This window comes from Mastomys coucha, unplaced genomic scaffold, assembly GCF_008632895.1.
Source record: "Mastomys coucha isolate ucsf_1 unplaced genomic scaffold, UCSF_Mcou_1 pScaffold22, whole genome shotgun sequence".
Lineage (NCBI taxonomy): Eukaryota > Metazoa > Chordata > Mammalia > Rodentia > Muridae > Mastomys > Mastomys coucha.
In genome coordinates, this window is record NW_022196905.1 from 128,525,866 (window position 1) to 128,541,847 (window position 15,982).

At 52.5% G+C, this 15,982-nt stretch overlaps 1 protein-coding gene across 2 annotated transcripts in view; it reads right to left on the reverse strand.

Annotated features, from left to right (window-relative positions):
• Window positions 1–14,307, reverse strand: part of Limk1 (LIM domain kinase 1) — a 33,109-nt gene extending 18,802 nt beyond the window's left edge. The window contains exons 1-2 of one of the 2 annotated variants that reach the window (XM_031338159.1): window positions 14,005–14,307; window positions 12,161–12,257 (exon numbers count right to left, since the gene is read on the reverse strand). In XM_031338159.1, coding sequence (XP_031194019.1) covers window positions 12,161–12,257; window positions 14,005–14,059 — 152 coding nt within the window. In that variant the 5' untranslated portion in view covers window positions 14,060–14,307. Of the gene's footprint in view, window positions 1–4,165; window positions 4,291–12,160; window positions 12,258–14,004 lie in introns of those variants that run through there. The other variant, XM_031338160.1, reaches the window with a different exon arrangement.
• Between the last annotated feature and the right edge of the window lie 1,675 nt (window positions 14,308–15,982).

Consider the following 15,982-nt stretch of genomic DNA (forward strand, 5'->3'; position numbering starts at 1 on the left):
AAAAAAAAAAAAAAAAAAAGACCCTGTCTCAAACAAACACACACAAAGAATTCTATCAGCTCTTAGGATACAGTGGCGAGGCGATTAGGGTGTACAAGGTCACACTTGGTTATATACTGTATAGTAGTGAGTTCCAGGCCAGAACGGAACATGAAATACTCTCTCAAAAGGAGGAGGGGCTGGAGAGAGAGCTCAGTACTTAAGAGCACATCCTCTTCTGGCCTTTGTGGGTACCAGGCATACACACATACACAAGCAAAACACTCATACACACAACATAAAATAAACACTAAGAAAGATAAAGGAAAGGAATATGAGTTTGAGGCCAGCCTGGGCTACATGACAAGTTTCAAAATAAGCTGGACTACAAAGTAAGACCCTTCCTCTAATTTAATTAATTAATTTTTAAAAAATGTAAAAGATAAAAAGAAAAATAAGTAAAAAATGACAATTAAAAGTAGTTGTATCCTGTGAGCACAGATAGCTTATACTGAAGTTCAGAGCTTAGACTGTGAGATCAGGGATAGAACTGGACCCCTACATCTCCCTGTCTCTGTCTTTGTGTCTGTTCGTCCATCTGTCCGTCCATCCATCTGTCTCTCTCTGTGTGTGTGTGTGTGTTTAAATTACAAATGGGTAGCCACAGTGGAGCATACTTTTGATCACCACTCAGAGGCGCCTCGGGTAGAACTCTGATCTCCATAGCCTCTGGCCAGTCAGAGTTACCTGAGAAGACGCTACTTGCCCCAATTATTATTACAGTGTGTGTGCACAGGTGTCAGTCACGGTGTCTATGTGGAGGCCACGGGACGACTCTGGGGAATCAGTTCTCGCCTTGGACTCTTACATGAGTCTGGGAACTGAATGCAATTCTTCAGGCTTAGGTTGCAAGCTTCTTTATCAGCTGAGCCATCTCACTGTTTTATTCCCTACAACGTTTTACTTTCTTAGGTTTTGGAGACATGGCTATCCCTCTCCATAGAGCACACTTGCCTTGAACTTAGAGGCTGCCCGCTCGCAGCCCGCTTCTTTCTCCTTAGCACTGGGATTAAAGGCATCATTGTGCCTAGCTCCTTCTACAGCGTTTTCTAGGCACAGCCTATACAACCATTCCTTTCAGTTCTGCCAAGGTGGACTGAAGGACCTGGCCGACCTGCTAGCCTCAGAGGTGAGACAGTTTCTAATCTGGGCCCCTCTCATGCAAAGAACATGGCTCAGAAGGAAGGTGCCTTGTTCTTGGTCACCGGCCCGGCCACGTGGAAGAACAGAGCCTGGGAACATGGACAGCATGAAGCTAACCACAGGCCTCACGCTAATGGACCCACTGGCTTTCTCCTATGCTCTTCCTCTGGCAGCTCAGGCTCTTGTTGCTCTTTAGAGCAGGGAGACAGGAAAGTCAGCACCTTCTGCGTTAGCACTTGGGAGACAGCGGCAGGTAGCTGCATGAGGGCCGAAGACCAGCCTGCAGGCCAGGCAGGGCACTGCAGGAAAACACCAGCTCAAAACAAAAACTAAAATAAACAAACAAACAAAAACAAAATCCCTCGGGGGAGATGAACTGTAATGGCCCCGAGCTACTCAGGTTCCCACCTACAAGCACAGGCCCTGCAGAGCTGGTCTTGTCTTATTAAGCTAGGTAGGGACTCGGCTCAGACAGGACACCACCAGTGGAGATGTAGGATGCTGTAGCTTCCCAGAGCTCAGCAGCCTTCAGGCCTTCTTCATAAGGACATCCAGGGAGCAGCTACCACCTACCACTACATCCACACCCCTGTCTTCCCTCAGCCCAGGGTCGGCTAATCCAGCAGTCCACCTTAGCCTAAGAGGGAACCAGGGAGGCTGGGGCTGGGGCTGCAGGGCGGATGGAGAGGAACAACGGTGTCTTTGCCTTTAAAATAGGTGCCCACTTCTCCTGGTCCAGGCATCCTGGTGGATGATAGGGATTCTCCAGTGAGCCTGTGGGGACCTGGAGAGCTGGCTCTAAGGTTCTTTGTGCCCAGATATGCCTGTGGGTCACACGGGGGCCAGGAGGAGCTGGACTGTCCTGTCCTGGGTACCAGTGCAGGGGAGACTAGGTGGGTGAGACTGTTCATTCCCCTCCCCCCACACCAGTGGCTTGCTAGAACTGTAACTGAGAAGACAGGCAGGAGAGCTGTACACCAGCTGGTGGGACACTGGCCCTTTAAGAACACCCCAGCTTGTTTCCCATTGTCTGGGTGCCTGGCCTGCAGGGAGGGGCTCAGGCTGGGAGCACAAAATGTCAGAGTTCAGTTGTAAGTGGGTGGGGTGGTATACCCAGGAAAGGGGCCTGATGAGGTGTCCCTGGGGGAGTCAGAGAACAGCAGAGGTGGAGACAGTGAGTGCAGGGCAGGAGTCATGACGTCATGCGTACTGTCCCAACTCTCCTGGCAACAGCCCAGCGCAGACTCCAATAGGGGAGGGGCTTTGTACTGTAGGGAGGCTGCCGCTGGGAGAGGAGTCTCTGAATGTGGGGCCCCAGTATACCCTCTTAGGGTCTTTAAACCCGAATAAAATATGCCACAGAAAGGACCCCACAGTGCAAAGAGGCAGCACAGATCCTGTCCTTTTAGGAAGGCCCCCAGTCCTACACTATCAGTGACTTGCTTCCTGTCCACGCCTGGGTCACAGGCATGTCACAGGGGTCTGCCCATCACTCCCCTGTGTCACGCTGCAGGAAGCAGGGCCTCTGCGTGCCTGTTCCCCCTTTGGGTGTGGACTCAGAGCAGCTACATCCCACCCTGGGTGAGAAAGCTCTTAAGTTCATCTAGTAGGAAACTCCCCGGCTCCTCCTCCACCCACTCATTCATCACTCCTTCCGAGGAGCAGCAGCCACTGCAGCAGAACAACCTGACCATGACTTGCTCAAAGCTCAGTTCAGCACATCCCCTACCAGGTCACTACTTCATTGAAGCCTCTGGGCTGCGGCAGAGCAGCAGCACAGATGCTCTGCAGACACAGCCTCCGGAGGGTCTGACTCTAGCCGGCACGCTTACTGCTGCTTAGGCACCTCTCTGTTGTCCGTGTATCTATCCACCCTCTGCCCCCTCACTCTCTACTCACAGAGCAAAGGCAGAAGATGACCTTGAACTCCAGATCTTACTTCTACCATGAGTGCTGTGTCTTCTAGCTCTGTCTATCCAGTGCTGGGGACAGAACCCAAGGACTTGTGCATGCTAGGAAGCATGCTATTGACTGAGCTCCATCCCCAGGTCAACCCTGAGTTTCCCATCCTCCTGCCTCTACCTCTTCAGTGCTGGCATGACAGATGCATCCCACTATGCCTGGCTTCTGTTTCTGGTTAGATCAGCTAAGGCTTCATTTGGGCTCAGGATGTGGGCTCACGAAATGCTGTGGTGGCTGGTCCCGGGCTTCAACAGACCTTTGCTGATGAAAGGCACAAAGGAGCTTTTGACCTTGTCCAGCCCCTTAATCCTCAGTCCATATCCAGACAGAAGCAAAGAAGGTAGGAGGAAGGAACACCTGGCTTGGTTCTCTACAAAGCACGCTGTGATGGGCTGCGCATGTGGCTCAGTTGAGTCCCTGCCTCACCATCAGAAAGCCCTGGCTCCCGTTCCTGGCAACAGTGGAGGTGGTAGTGCATGCCTGTTATCCCAGGGCTTGGGAGGTGAGGGCAGGAGAGTCAGGAGTTTGAGGTCATTCTGGGCTATATTGCCAGTGTGAGGTCAGCCCTGGATATATGAGACCCAGTCTCAAAAAGAGTCCTCCATGATGGGGCCTAGAGGTGGCCCTGGAGCCAGGTGGGTAAGATTCCCAAGGAGACTGTCCCATGGTCTTCTCTAGTAAAGCCAGGCTGGGGTGGGACAGGAGAGTACCCGGGGAGGAGGGGTTCTATGGCAAGGGGCACTGGGCTAAATAGCACAGTGACAGGTTTGAGGTTCCCCGCTCCTCATTCTAGGGCACCAGAGGAAAAGACTGAGCAGCTGGGGGAGCTGGGTCACTAGGAGAAGATACCAGAGGTCCAACAGCTCAGTAGCGGCTTGCTTTCCTCATGGCCGGCAGACCTCACTAGAGAGTTTCAGTTCTGCCCTACAGCAGTCCCCAGATGGGCCTGTCCTTTAGTCCCCTCCATCTCCAGCCCCAGCCTCTAAGCCTAAGACAGGTGGGGAAGGGGCTTTCCACTTACTTAGCCCCACGGAGGCAGCGCGTCCTTCTCAGGGCCAAGGCTCGCTGCATCCTCTGCAGCTATGTCCGGAGACTCTGGAGGCCTGTAGGAGCCCATGGGTGGCCTGGCCAAAGCTTCCCCATCCTACTGTGGGGACTCAGGATTGGAGGCTGCAGAGGGTAGGGCCTGTGTGGCCACACCACAGGGGAGGAGGCAGAAGTGTGGCTGAGGAAGGCCTCTTTCTCAGCCTGCGACAGGAAGCAGCCAAAGTGTCTATGGCTTGGGCTTTGGTCACAGAAGAGGGGGAGAGATCTCTCCTCAGGCAGAAGTCAGCAAGGAGTGGTCTTTGCTCTGACTGAAGGTAGAGAGGTAGGCAGGAAGGATCTAAGCTCTGACTATAGGTAGGAAGTCAGAAAACGCAGGATCTAGGTTAGGACTACAGGTGGAGAAGTGAGGCAGGAGTGGTTTAGGCTATGACCCCAGGTAAGAGGCAGGGAGAAAGGATCTGGGCTCTGACCCTAGAAGAGAGAGCTAGGCTTGGACTCTATCAAAGGAGGTGGGAAGGAAGGGAACTAGGCTCGGACTCTGTGGCAAGGAAGCAAGGACAGTGTGAGGGGCTCTGACTACAGGCATGAAGAAGGGATGTAGGCGAGCACAATTAGGGAGGTGAAGAAGGATCTAGGTTCTATCCCCACTTCTCTACTCCTAGCCCTCTGGATGTGGAGAAAGTCCCTGTATCCTGTGTGTTCCTTGGCCTCTTCTTGGACAAAAGCACTGAGTGCTTGGGCCTCTCTAGGGACAACGACAAGCCCCAGAGCAGCTGTCTCTTCCTCTGTACCCCCAAGGGAACAGAGGCTGACTTCCCATGGTCAGCTCAGCCTCCTTACACTGGAGGTTCCTTGAATGAGAGCTTTCTCCCAGCTGAGGCTCACAATCAGGCCACAGCCCATTCACCAGTCCTGGCTCAGGGCTACTCCACCCAGCCTCTAGGGAGATTACCCAGGCTACGAGAGCTCACAGAAGGCTCCTCGGAAAAGGACCCTGCAGGCATGGCACACAGAGGCTGGGCCCAGGAAACCCTGGACCGCTGGCCTGGCTCTAATCTAGGAGGCAGAGCCACCAGGAAGTGTGGCAGTGGGGCACAGACAGGGTCCCCTGTGATGATGAAACCCTAGTGCTCTTATGCCTTTGTGCTGTCAACAGACAGCATCTCCAGACAACAGGTCTTGGCTCAGTGGAACACCTGTCACAGCATCTATGGCCTTCCCTGCTATGTCAGCCTGGGATTTCCTCTAGGTCAGGGGCAGAGACACTGCAGTGGGACTCAGAGCCTAGATCAGAGGACCCAGGAAAGATGCACAGCCAGGTTCCTTCTGCAGGTTCCTCCAGTTCCTCCCAAAAGGCCAGTGCTTCTCAACTTTCCTGATGCTGCAGTTCCTCATGTTGGGCTGACTCCCAACCATAAAATTATTATCGTTGCTACATTGTAACTAATTTTGCTACTGTTGTGAATTGTAAATATTTGGTATGCAGGATATCTGATGTGGGACTTCCAAAAGGGTTGTGACCCACAGGTTGAGTACCCCTGCCCTAGACAAACATCGACGACGCATCTGGAAGGCTGGGACACAGAATACTGATAGGGCTTTTGCCTGGTATTCACAAGGCCCTGGGTTCAATCCCCAGTACTCACTGCCTCCCTTTTTCCCTCCTTCTCAACAAGGTTGGTGAGAAGGCTCAGCAGGGAAAGATACCCACAACCAAGTCCAACGACCTGAATTTGGTCCTTGGGTCCCACATAGTGGAAGGACGGAATAATAAATTCCCAGTTGTCCTCTAACTCCACACATACATAATAAGTAAATGTAAACAAATAAAAAAAGTTTCCTGTCAGTGCCAGGGAATGAACAGGCAAGGCAATCGAGCTCTTACTGAGTGACAGCCTCAGGTCCCCCACCCCCACCCCGCACATAACCATTGGTGCTTCCAGATTTAGGACAGTGCTTGCCTAGCAAGTTCCAAGGCTCTGTATTTGGTCCCTAGCACTGTGAGGAACAAAAGCTCACAAGGCTGGATGATTCTGTGCCAGCCCCATGTGTGCGTGCTGGTCCGCAGTGCGCTTTGCTGATTCCTGGGACGCATCCACCACACTCTGCCTCAGTGCTTCTGAGCATGATGAGCTCCTCCCTCACTTCCTTCCACTCTGTACATAACTGTCACTTCCTAGGAATGCTATCTCTGGTCTCTTCTCTGGCTCTCCTGCTAGAAGGCAGGAGCCTGTATCTGGGAGGGGCAGGATACAGCATGTACTGGTTACAGTGCAGCCTCTGCAGTTGGGCTACATGGAGTCCTTGGACACGTAGGCGACCTCTGTGCCTGTTTCCTCATAAGTCAAACTGCTTTAGTACACAGCAGGTTGTCCCGAGGGGGCCTGTATAGGGCAGGGGCTTGGGAAGAGCTGACTCAGGGACCCCAGGGTATTCCACCTGGAAGAGCACACAGAAAGGCACGGAAGGCAGGGCGTGTGACAACTCATGATGTCACCTCCCCTAGCTTGTGGCTGTTTAGCCTTGTCACATACTTAGCCTTCTGCCTAAGTAGCTTTAATGAGGACAAAGGGAACACAGGTCTCAATGTCACCAAGAGGTTCAAGTCATTGAGCACAGAGCCTCAGGTGCCCGGTAGAGAGTTAGGCTAACTGCCTGTCTGCCATGTGAGCAGGGCAGCTGGGATCTTTCTGTTTTCCTGTTACTGGGCCAGGATATTGGAGCAGGTATCTAGGCTCTGACTGTAGGTGAGGAAGCAGGGAAGGAGGGGTCTGGGCTCTGACTCTGATATGGGAGCAGCAGGTTTCACTGCCTGTGGGCCCTTCCCCATGGAGACTCTGTGTCCCTCAGCTCAGAGACAGCTGAACATGCTCTCTCCCTGCAGCCCCAGCTGGGTCTCACTCTTCTCTTGGGGCTATGGAGTGGGCCAGTCAAAGCTGGGGGCCCTGCACTCTTCCTCTTGCCTCCCTTTTGTAGGACAGCATGGGGGGGCTACCCTTGGGGCTCTCTCATACCTTCCTTCCCTGCCAATCACAGGCCCCCTAGGGAGAGTTTCCTGATTCCTTTTGGTCCCGTTGCAAATCTAACTGCTACTCAAAGTGACAGGCAGACCTAACCTGCCTCCGACTCTACGGACAAGGGGACCCTCTCCCCTGTACAGGCCTGCTGCTCATCAGAGCCCATGCAGCTCTGCAGAGACCAGTCAGACCCTACACCTCAAGCAGTGACAACCTTCCCTGAAGTGCTTGCTGCGGCTGAATCTCTATTTCCCACGTGAAATTAGGCAAATACTGTATGCTGGAGGATGGTTATGCTAGGCTGGATTAAACTAAAGAATGCTTGAGGCCCAGAGAGACGGCAAAATGGTTAAAATCTTGCCTGGCAAGCACAAGGACCGGAGTTCAGATCCCCAACACCCATGTGAAGCTAGGAACAATGGTGCTTATCTGTAGCCCCAGTCCTGACGGGTGGGCACAGTGGGGCCTTAGGGGTTCACTGGCTGACCGACCAGCCTAGCTGAAATGGCAAGCTCTAGGTTCAGAGAGAGACCCTATTTCAAAAAATAAGGTGGAGGGCTGGCAAGATGGATCAGGGGATAAAGGCAACTGCTACCAAGCCTGACAACCTGAGTTTGATTCCCAATACTAATACGTGCTGAGAAGAGAGAACTCATTCCCACAAGGTAACCTCTGATAAGTTATCCACATGCACACCATGGCGTGTGCACATGCACACACGCACACACGTACACGCATGTACGCGCGCATACACACACGCACACACATGCACATGCACACACACAGAGAAAAAGAATGCTTGCAGCTGGGTGTAGTAAAACACACCTATGACCCTACTACTAGACATGAAACACCAACTTTGAGCTAGGTCTAGGTTACATATTAAGACTCGTCTCAGGGGCTGGAGAGGTGGCTCAGTGGTTAAGAGCACCGACTGTTCTTCCAGAGGTCCTGAGTTCAAATCCCAGAAACCATCTGTAATGGGATCTGATGCCCTCTTCTGGTGTGTCTGAAGATAGCTACAGTGTACTTACATATAATAAATGAATACATTAAAAAAAAAAGACTCGACTCAAAAATACAATGGCTGGGGATAGAGCTTGGTGGTATATTGTCTAGCTTGTGCTAAGGCTCTGGGATCTGATTGCAAGCACTGGAGAAAAAAAGGAGGGGAGGAGAGGACAGTAAGGAGGGAGGGATGGAAGCTGGGGAGAGGGAGGGATGGAAGCTGGGGAGAGGGAGGGATGGAAGCTGGGGAGAGGGAGGGAGAGGAGTTGGGGAGAATGCATGCTTGATAGTGGGTGAGCCTATCTACTACTACAAATACAACTTCAGATGTTTGAGATCACAAGGGTTTGGGGCTTCGCATGACTTTGGATTATGGAATATTTGCCTATGTACAATGTAAGGTCTTGGGAATGGGACCCAAGTCTAAATAAACAGCCAATTAACTTATGTTTCAGATAGGGCTTACCCTCATATCCAGAAGGATTTTTTTTTTTTTTACAATTTTGCAATCATTTTACATGTACGGGTATTTTGCATGCATACATATCTGTGTACTGGAGGCCAGGAGAGGCTATCTGTAAGTGGGTGTCAGGTCTTCTGGAACTGGAGTCACAGATGGTTGAGAACCACCACATAGGTCCTGGGAATTGAACCTATGGCCTCTGGAAGAGCAGCCAGTGCTCATAACCACTGAGCCATCTCTCCAGCCCTCTTGAAGAAAATTTTATGTAATGTTTTTTTTTTTTTTTTTTTGAGACAGGGTTTCTCTATATAGCCCTGGCTGTCCTGGAACTCACTCTGTAGACCAGGCTGGCCTCGAACTCAGAAATCTGCCTGCCTCTGCCTCCCAAGTGCTGGGATTAAAGGCATGCGCCACCACCGCCTGGCTATAATGTTCTTTTTTAGAGACTTATTTTTCAGTGTGTGTGCACATGCGTGCACAAGTGTGTACATGTGTTCACACGTGAGTGTAGTATATGCAGAGCCCAAAAGAGGGCACTGGATTCCCTGGAGCTAGAATTACAGGTGGCTGTGAGCTACCCCAACACAGGTGCAGGGGAGTCCCATTCTGGTCCTCTGCAAGGGCAACAAGCATTCTTAACTGCCAAGCCACTTCCAGCCTAACCTACAGGACTTAAAAGTACACCTGTGCCTTGACTATGACTTGTCATAATAGGTGCAGCCTGGAACTTTCTACTCATGGTATTGTGTTGATACATTTTAGGGATGTTTTAAAAATTTTGAGACAGTGTCTTGTGTAGCCCAGGTTGGTCTTGAACTCACTATGTAGCTCAAGATGACTTTGAACTCCTGAGTCTCCTGCTTCCACCTCAAGAGTTCCGGAACTAGAAGCATGCAATCACACCTGTCCTATTGTTGAGACTAAACCCAGAGCTTTGTGCTCGCTAAGCAAGTAGTCTACCAACTGACTTTCAGCTGCAGCCCTGATTTGGGGACATCTAGGATTAAGGAAGTGCAATTTGTGCTTCTCAAAGACCATCCTTTTTTTTCTCCCTTTCCCGTTGAGCATGTCAAGATATGTGCTCATGCTTGTATGTTTGTATGTGAAGGCCTTAGGTCCAGCCCAGGCATGCTCCTTAACAGCCAGCCACTCTGTTATCAGAGTCAGGGTCTACCAGAGAGACCTGGGTCTGGCTGACCACTAAGCTGGCTGGCCAGGGAACCCCAAGGATTGGCATGTCTCCACCTGTTATGTAAAGAGAGGGGGAAAAAAAATCCATCCTGGCCGGGCAGTGGTGGCGCACGCCTTTAATCCCAGCACTTGGGAGGCAGAGGCAGGTGGATTTCTGACTTCGAGGCCAGCCTGGTCTACAGAGTGAGTTCTAGGACAGCCAGGGCTACACAGAGAAACCCTGTCTCGAGAAACCAAAAAAACAAAAACAAAAAACAAAAAAACAAAACAAAAACACACAAAAAAAATATTTGTAAAAAAAAAAAATCCATCCTGCAGGGAGCTCCTGAAGCAGAAAGGCAAACAACAAAACAGCTTCAGGAAGTCCCTGAAACTGACCAGATCCAGTAGGCCCCTCTCTGCCAAAGGAAGCAATAAAAGCCAAGAGTCCCTCTCAGAAGGGCAGCAGGGCTAAGAGAACTCTCAGACTAGACCAGCTGCCTGGAAGAAGCAGAAGCCTGCCAGGCTGCCTGGAAGAGGTTAAGGCCAATTAAATCACCGAAAGAACACTCTCTAACCTGATGAGGCTGCCTGCCTACAGGCTGTGCAGTGTGCTCCAGGTTCCCAGTTTTGTGAGCTGTCACCCATGCTGGGTTTGGTGATGCAGCTGTCTTTAAGTTACTTCTGTATGTAACTCTTCACCAATATTCCTGGAAGTAACTCCAGTAAATCTCATTGGTTCAAAAAGCTGGACTCTGGTGGTATTTCTATTTGGTCTGTAATGGATTTCCTATCTGTAGTGAGTAGACCCCAGGATAGGTTTTGTCACACGCCACCATGTCCCTAGGGCTGGGATTACAGACATACACTGCTACACTTGTAGGTTCCGGGGGGTCAAACTCAGTTCCTCAGGCAAGTATGTTCCCAGCTGAGTTGATTCCTCAGCCCCATGCAACCCCTTCTGTATCAGAGAGCCTCCCTCCTCAGTCATAGTCCTAAGTCAGGCTTATGAGTCAGACCCCTAAATTACTATGACAGTCTTGTCCTGCCAAGTCGTGCCATCTGCCCACTAAGATGACAATCTTCAACAAACAGCATGCTCCCAAACTGTCTGCCGCCTTTCCATTGTCTCCAGAAGGGCCTAATCCTGGCACTCAATGCCCACCACCAAATCACTCTGAACTTGGTCTCCTAACTACGTTTTCCATTGACTTACCGTGTCTCATCACCAACAGTCCCCACAACCTTGAGTCCCTGGGTGAATGGCTCTCTGTGTCAAGATCCTTTCACAGGCCTCTCTGAGAGACTTTCCGCTGAGCTTTCAATCCCAAAATGTGCTACCTGTCTCTCTTCTGGCCTCAGAGTGGGCACTGCATAGTCTTATTCCTTCCTGGTCATGTGACTTCAGGTAGAAGAATGAACCTCTCTGTCCCCCAATTTGTCCTTGGGAGATACAACTAATTGCTAACTATGTAAACGTTCCGATTTCTCCTAAGGGTTAGAAAAGGATGCTTCAGCCGGGTGGTGGTGGCGCACGCCTTCAATCCCAGCACTTGGGAGGCAGAGGCAGGCGGATTTCTGAGTTTGAGGCCAGCCTGGTCTACAGAGTGAGTTCCAGGACAGCCAGGGCTACACAGAGAAACCCTGTCTCGAAAAACCAAAAAAAAAAAAAAAAAAAAAAGAAAAGAAAAGAAAAAGAAAAAGAAAGGATGCCTCAGTCTTTTTCTGTTGAAAACAGAAAGCTCAGGGTGGCCTTGAATTTGGGACGTAGCACCAAGTTGCTTTGTGGGCCACTGGGCCACCTATGGGTGCCAATTTCTTTACTAAGTCTTTGAGCACAGCCCAGGTCTGTGTGTATCTGGAGGTCAGGGCTATCTTCATTGGCTGACACATCTTTACAGGCGGCTATGGCCTCGGGACGGTGGCAAGGATTCCCTTGAGAGCTGAAGTCTCTTTCCCTCCCCTGCAGCAGAGGAGCTCAGAGAGGCTAAGGCAAATATCTGCCTTTTTCTGCCTGTTCACTCTCTACCATGGGTTCCTCGTGGCGAACTCCACCAGCCTCTAACAGGGAAAAAAACCATCACATCTGAGGGCTGGGGAGATGGCTCAGAGGGTGAAGTGTCTACAGGACACACACACACACACACACACACACACACACACACAGAACAAACAAGCTCTTTATTTTAAGAAAGGGAAACTGAGACCACGGACCCACTGGAGATCACAGGCAAGGACAACACCAGGAAAAACATCTGGGTGACGGGCAGGCTTTGCTGAGGGCACCCACCCTTCAGCCAGCCCATCTTACCTGAAGCAGTCTGCATGCCAGTCAGCATTCAGGGCCTGGAGGTACTGGCCGTCATAGATCCTCTGGCCACAACTCGCACACACAGGCAACTCGCTTCCTGCCAGGGATAGAAACCAGTCAGGAGCCATTCTTAAGAGTGACGGGCAATGGTGGTGCACGCCTTCAATCCCAGCACTTGGGAGGCAGAGGCAGGCAGATTTCTGAGTTGAGGCCAGCTTGGTCAACAGAGTGAGTTCCAGGACAGCCAGGGCTACACAGAGAAACCCTGTCTCGAAACAAACAAACAAACAAACAAACAAACAACAACAACAACAACAAAAAAGAAGTTTGCTGGACTGCCTTGCTCACACGCTGAGCCTTTCTATACAGGGTGAGTATTCACTCTGCCAAGCAAAAGGATAAAAGATGTGCACCTGGGAGTCCTGCTTACACAAAGTCACCAAGCCTATCCAGGCCTATCTGGAACATATAGAGGAGATCAGAGGTGTTCCCTTCAGTGACAGCAACCGGGGAGAGAAATAAAACACAATTTAGAAACAAGGTGACAGCTTCTTCTGCCTGCCTGCCCGCAGTGTCGAGAGGGGCAACGGACTGGCAGAGCTGGGCTGCCTATCCTAGGCTAAAATAGCAAGGTCTCAAACTAAAACGTGATAGCCCCCTTTGAACCATAATAAGGGGCCACGGTTGCAAAGCCAGGTCTCTGACAGTTCCTTAAGGCAGGCACTATACATGCTTAGTCATCCCCAGGACCTTGCACCCCTAGAGCTGGTGGGCCCTGCAAAATTCCCTTGGCCTGCTGCTCTCTATTCTACAGATTCTGAAACCTCAGCCCCAGAGGGGACCTCTCTTTAGGACACACAGCCAGGCTCCAAAGCTACTGCCTTTCCCTCTCTGAGTACCCAAGCATGCAAAGTAGTGTGCTGTTAAGTACAGGCTGGGCCTGTGCCCCAAACAGGGCTTCAGGGATGTGTGAGAGTGGGAGACAGAACGGCAGGGGTAGGAGAGGTCAGAACCTGCCTTTGACCAGATGAACCTATTGTGGGGGCTTTGAAAAGGAAACCTAGGGGAGATCCCAGTCTCTGATTCAGGGTGAAGGTATCCCAGAGGCCTCTGAACCTCAACTGCTGTGCAGCTCTAAACCTGCGACCTCTCAGTGAAGGGGAAAGAGGCTGAAAAAGGCTAGGACTCTACCCAAGACTGACTAAATACTAGGATTGGTGCAAGGAAAAGGGGAGGTCATGGTACGAGGGTAGTTATGGTGGTGTACCGCTGCAGCATTCGGGCACCGAAACCAGGATGCATAGCTGTCTTGTGCTCCACCCCCCCACCGCCCCCGCCACTAGTTCCCCAATTCACCTAGTCCCAAAAATGCACAGATGGGGAAACTGAGTCCCCGAGTGTGAGTGACTGGTTCAAGGTCAGAAAGCCCCTGTAAATGTGAGTCTGCGACCCATTTCCAAGGTTGCTGCAGTTTAGTTCTCCTTGGTCAGGCTGGATCAAAGGGTACTCCCTACCCCCCCACCCTCGCCACCTCCCCCCATCCCCCGCCCCAGCCCGGGCCGCCGGTAGAGATCGAGGACCAGAGGACAGAGAACTAAGAACTAAGGTGGGTTCTGGGTGAAGAGTAACCTGGGAGATGGGTAAGAGGAGATAGGATATGAGAAGAGGGGATTCCTTCATCCTCGAGAGAGCGGTTCATCCCGGGGCCGAGGAAGGGAGAAAGAGGGTGGGAGGGTGACGGGGAATGGCCTGCGGGCTTCGGAAGGGCAGGCGCATCCCTAGGAGGCAGGGGCGCGGCCTGGCCTCATCCCGACTACCCTCCCCCGACCCCCAGCCTGGCGCACCTTCCTCTCCCATACGTTCTTCCCTCCAGGTGCAACAAAGTAGCGTCAACCTCATGCACTCGGCGGGGGGCGGGGACCGCCGGCAACCGGCGGGGCACCGGAGAGCTGGGGCCGGGCCCGCGAGCTCGCCCGCCGCCGGCCCGAGAAGGCGGGAGGCGGGGAGCGCGGGGCCGGAGGCGAGCGCTCCGCTCCGGGTTCGGCGATGCTGCCCCGCTGCACTCCCACACCAGGTTTGGGGACACCGGCTCCGCGTTGCCGCTGCCGGAGAAGCGCGGAGGGGCGGGCCGGGGCGGGCCTGCAAGCTGCGGCAGGGGCGGGGCGCGCGCGCGCGCGACGCGGCCGGCTGGAACTGCCCCTGCGCGGCTCCGCCTCCACAGCCGTAGCCTCGCCCCGCGGAGACAGACCCGCCCTCTGCAGGGGGACAAGAGCCTTGCGGGCTCGGCCTGTGGGAACTGTCAGTGGGTGGCTCCGCCCCTCACGGATATAACCACGCCCATCGAGCGGCAATCCCGCCCCGAAGCGGTGACCACGTGGTCTCAGCTGCAGCCACGCCCTCTCCCCTGCAGCCACGCCCTCTCCAGACCAGTTTGGGGGACTGGCCCCAGCTGCGGCATTGGCAGAATTGTCTCTGCTTGGAACTGCAGCTCCTCGAAAGAAGCCACGCCCCATTAATAACAGCCACGCCCTCGGGGGGGATTCGGCGGAGCCGGCGAACAGCGGAAAGGGTGGGTCTTGCGTGGCCCACGCTGGAGGCTTGAAGCCGCCTCTGCGTGACTCCACCTCTCCAGCGGAAGCCTTGCGGGTCTGCGAAAGCAGTTTCACCCGTGGCTGCACAGCTAGGGCTGCAGTGCCTGTCAGACCACTCCCAGAGAAAGACCCGCCCCCAACTCCGCCCCCTCCCTCTCGTACCTTTCATTCATCATCAGCTCTACTTGGGCGCCCCGTGGCTGGGTTGTGAGCTCGAGTGGAGCCGCCCACCGGACATCTCTGGAGAAGGCACCTCTCTCTCTCTCCACAATCCTCTCGGGTCCAAGCCACTGGAAGTTAATTATCAAGGACGGGTGGGGCCACGCAGACCCCTGAGGACGCTGGTGGTCGGGATGGGGGTTCGGGGTTGGGGAAGAGGTGGGGAGTCAGTTGGGTCGGAGGCAGGATAAAAAGAAATGTATTGTATAGCTTAGTCGGTTAGAGTGCTTGCCTAGCGTGCTCGAAGCCCTGGCTCCCATCATCAGCGCTACATAAAAACAGCGTAGGGTGTACATCAATCCTAGCACTGATCTCAGCACTCTGGATGTGGAGATGGAAGGATCAGAAGTTCAAAACCCAAAATTAAAACACAAAACAGGGAAACAGTGGACTCGAGGACAAAAGAGCCCCTTATCCCAGATTTTAATCGAAGCCTTTCATCAGCTGAGAATCAAGAATCCCAACACAATTAAGACCATTTGCTTAAGGGCTTTCTATCCCGATTGTAAACGTACAATTTTATAGACATCTCTCCAGAATTCCCATTTACAATAAAAGGACACGTTCTTGTTTTGCGAGGGTGCGGGGGTTCCAGACAGAGTTTCTCTGTGTAGCCCTGGCTGTCCTGGAACTCACTCTGTAGACCAGGCTGGCTTCAAACTCAACTAACTCCCTGCCTCTGCCTCCCAAGTGCTGGGATTAAAGGCGTGTGCCACCACTGCCCGGCAAAAAGACACGTTCTAAACCTCCTGTTCAGCCCTTATAGACCTGATTTTACTTTGTCAGATTAAAATTGCATCCAAGGCACCTCTGGAACCAGTCTATAATTTTACTTATTAAAAAGAGACACCTGGCCGGGCGCTGGTGGCGCACGCCTTTAATCCCAGCACTTGGGAGGCAGAGGCAGGCAGTTGAGTTTGAGGCCAGCCTGGTCTACAGAGTGAGTTCCAGGACAGCCAGGGCTATACAGAGAAACCCTGTCTCGAAAAAAAAACCAACCAACCAAACAAAC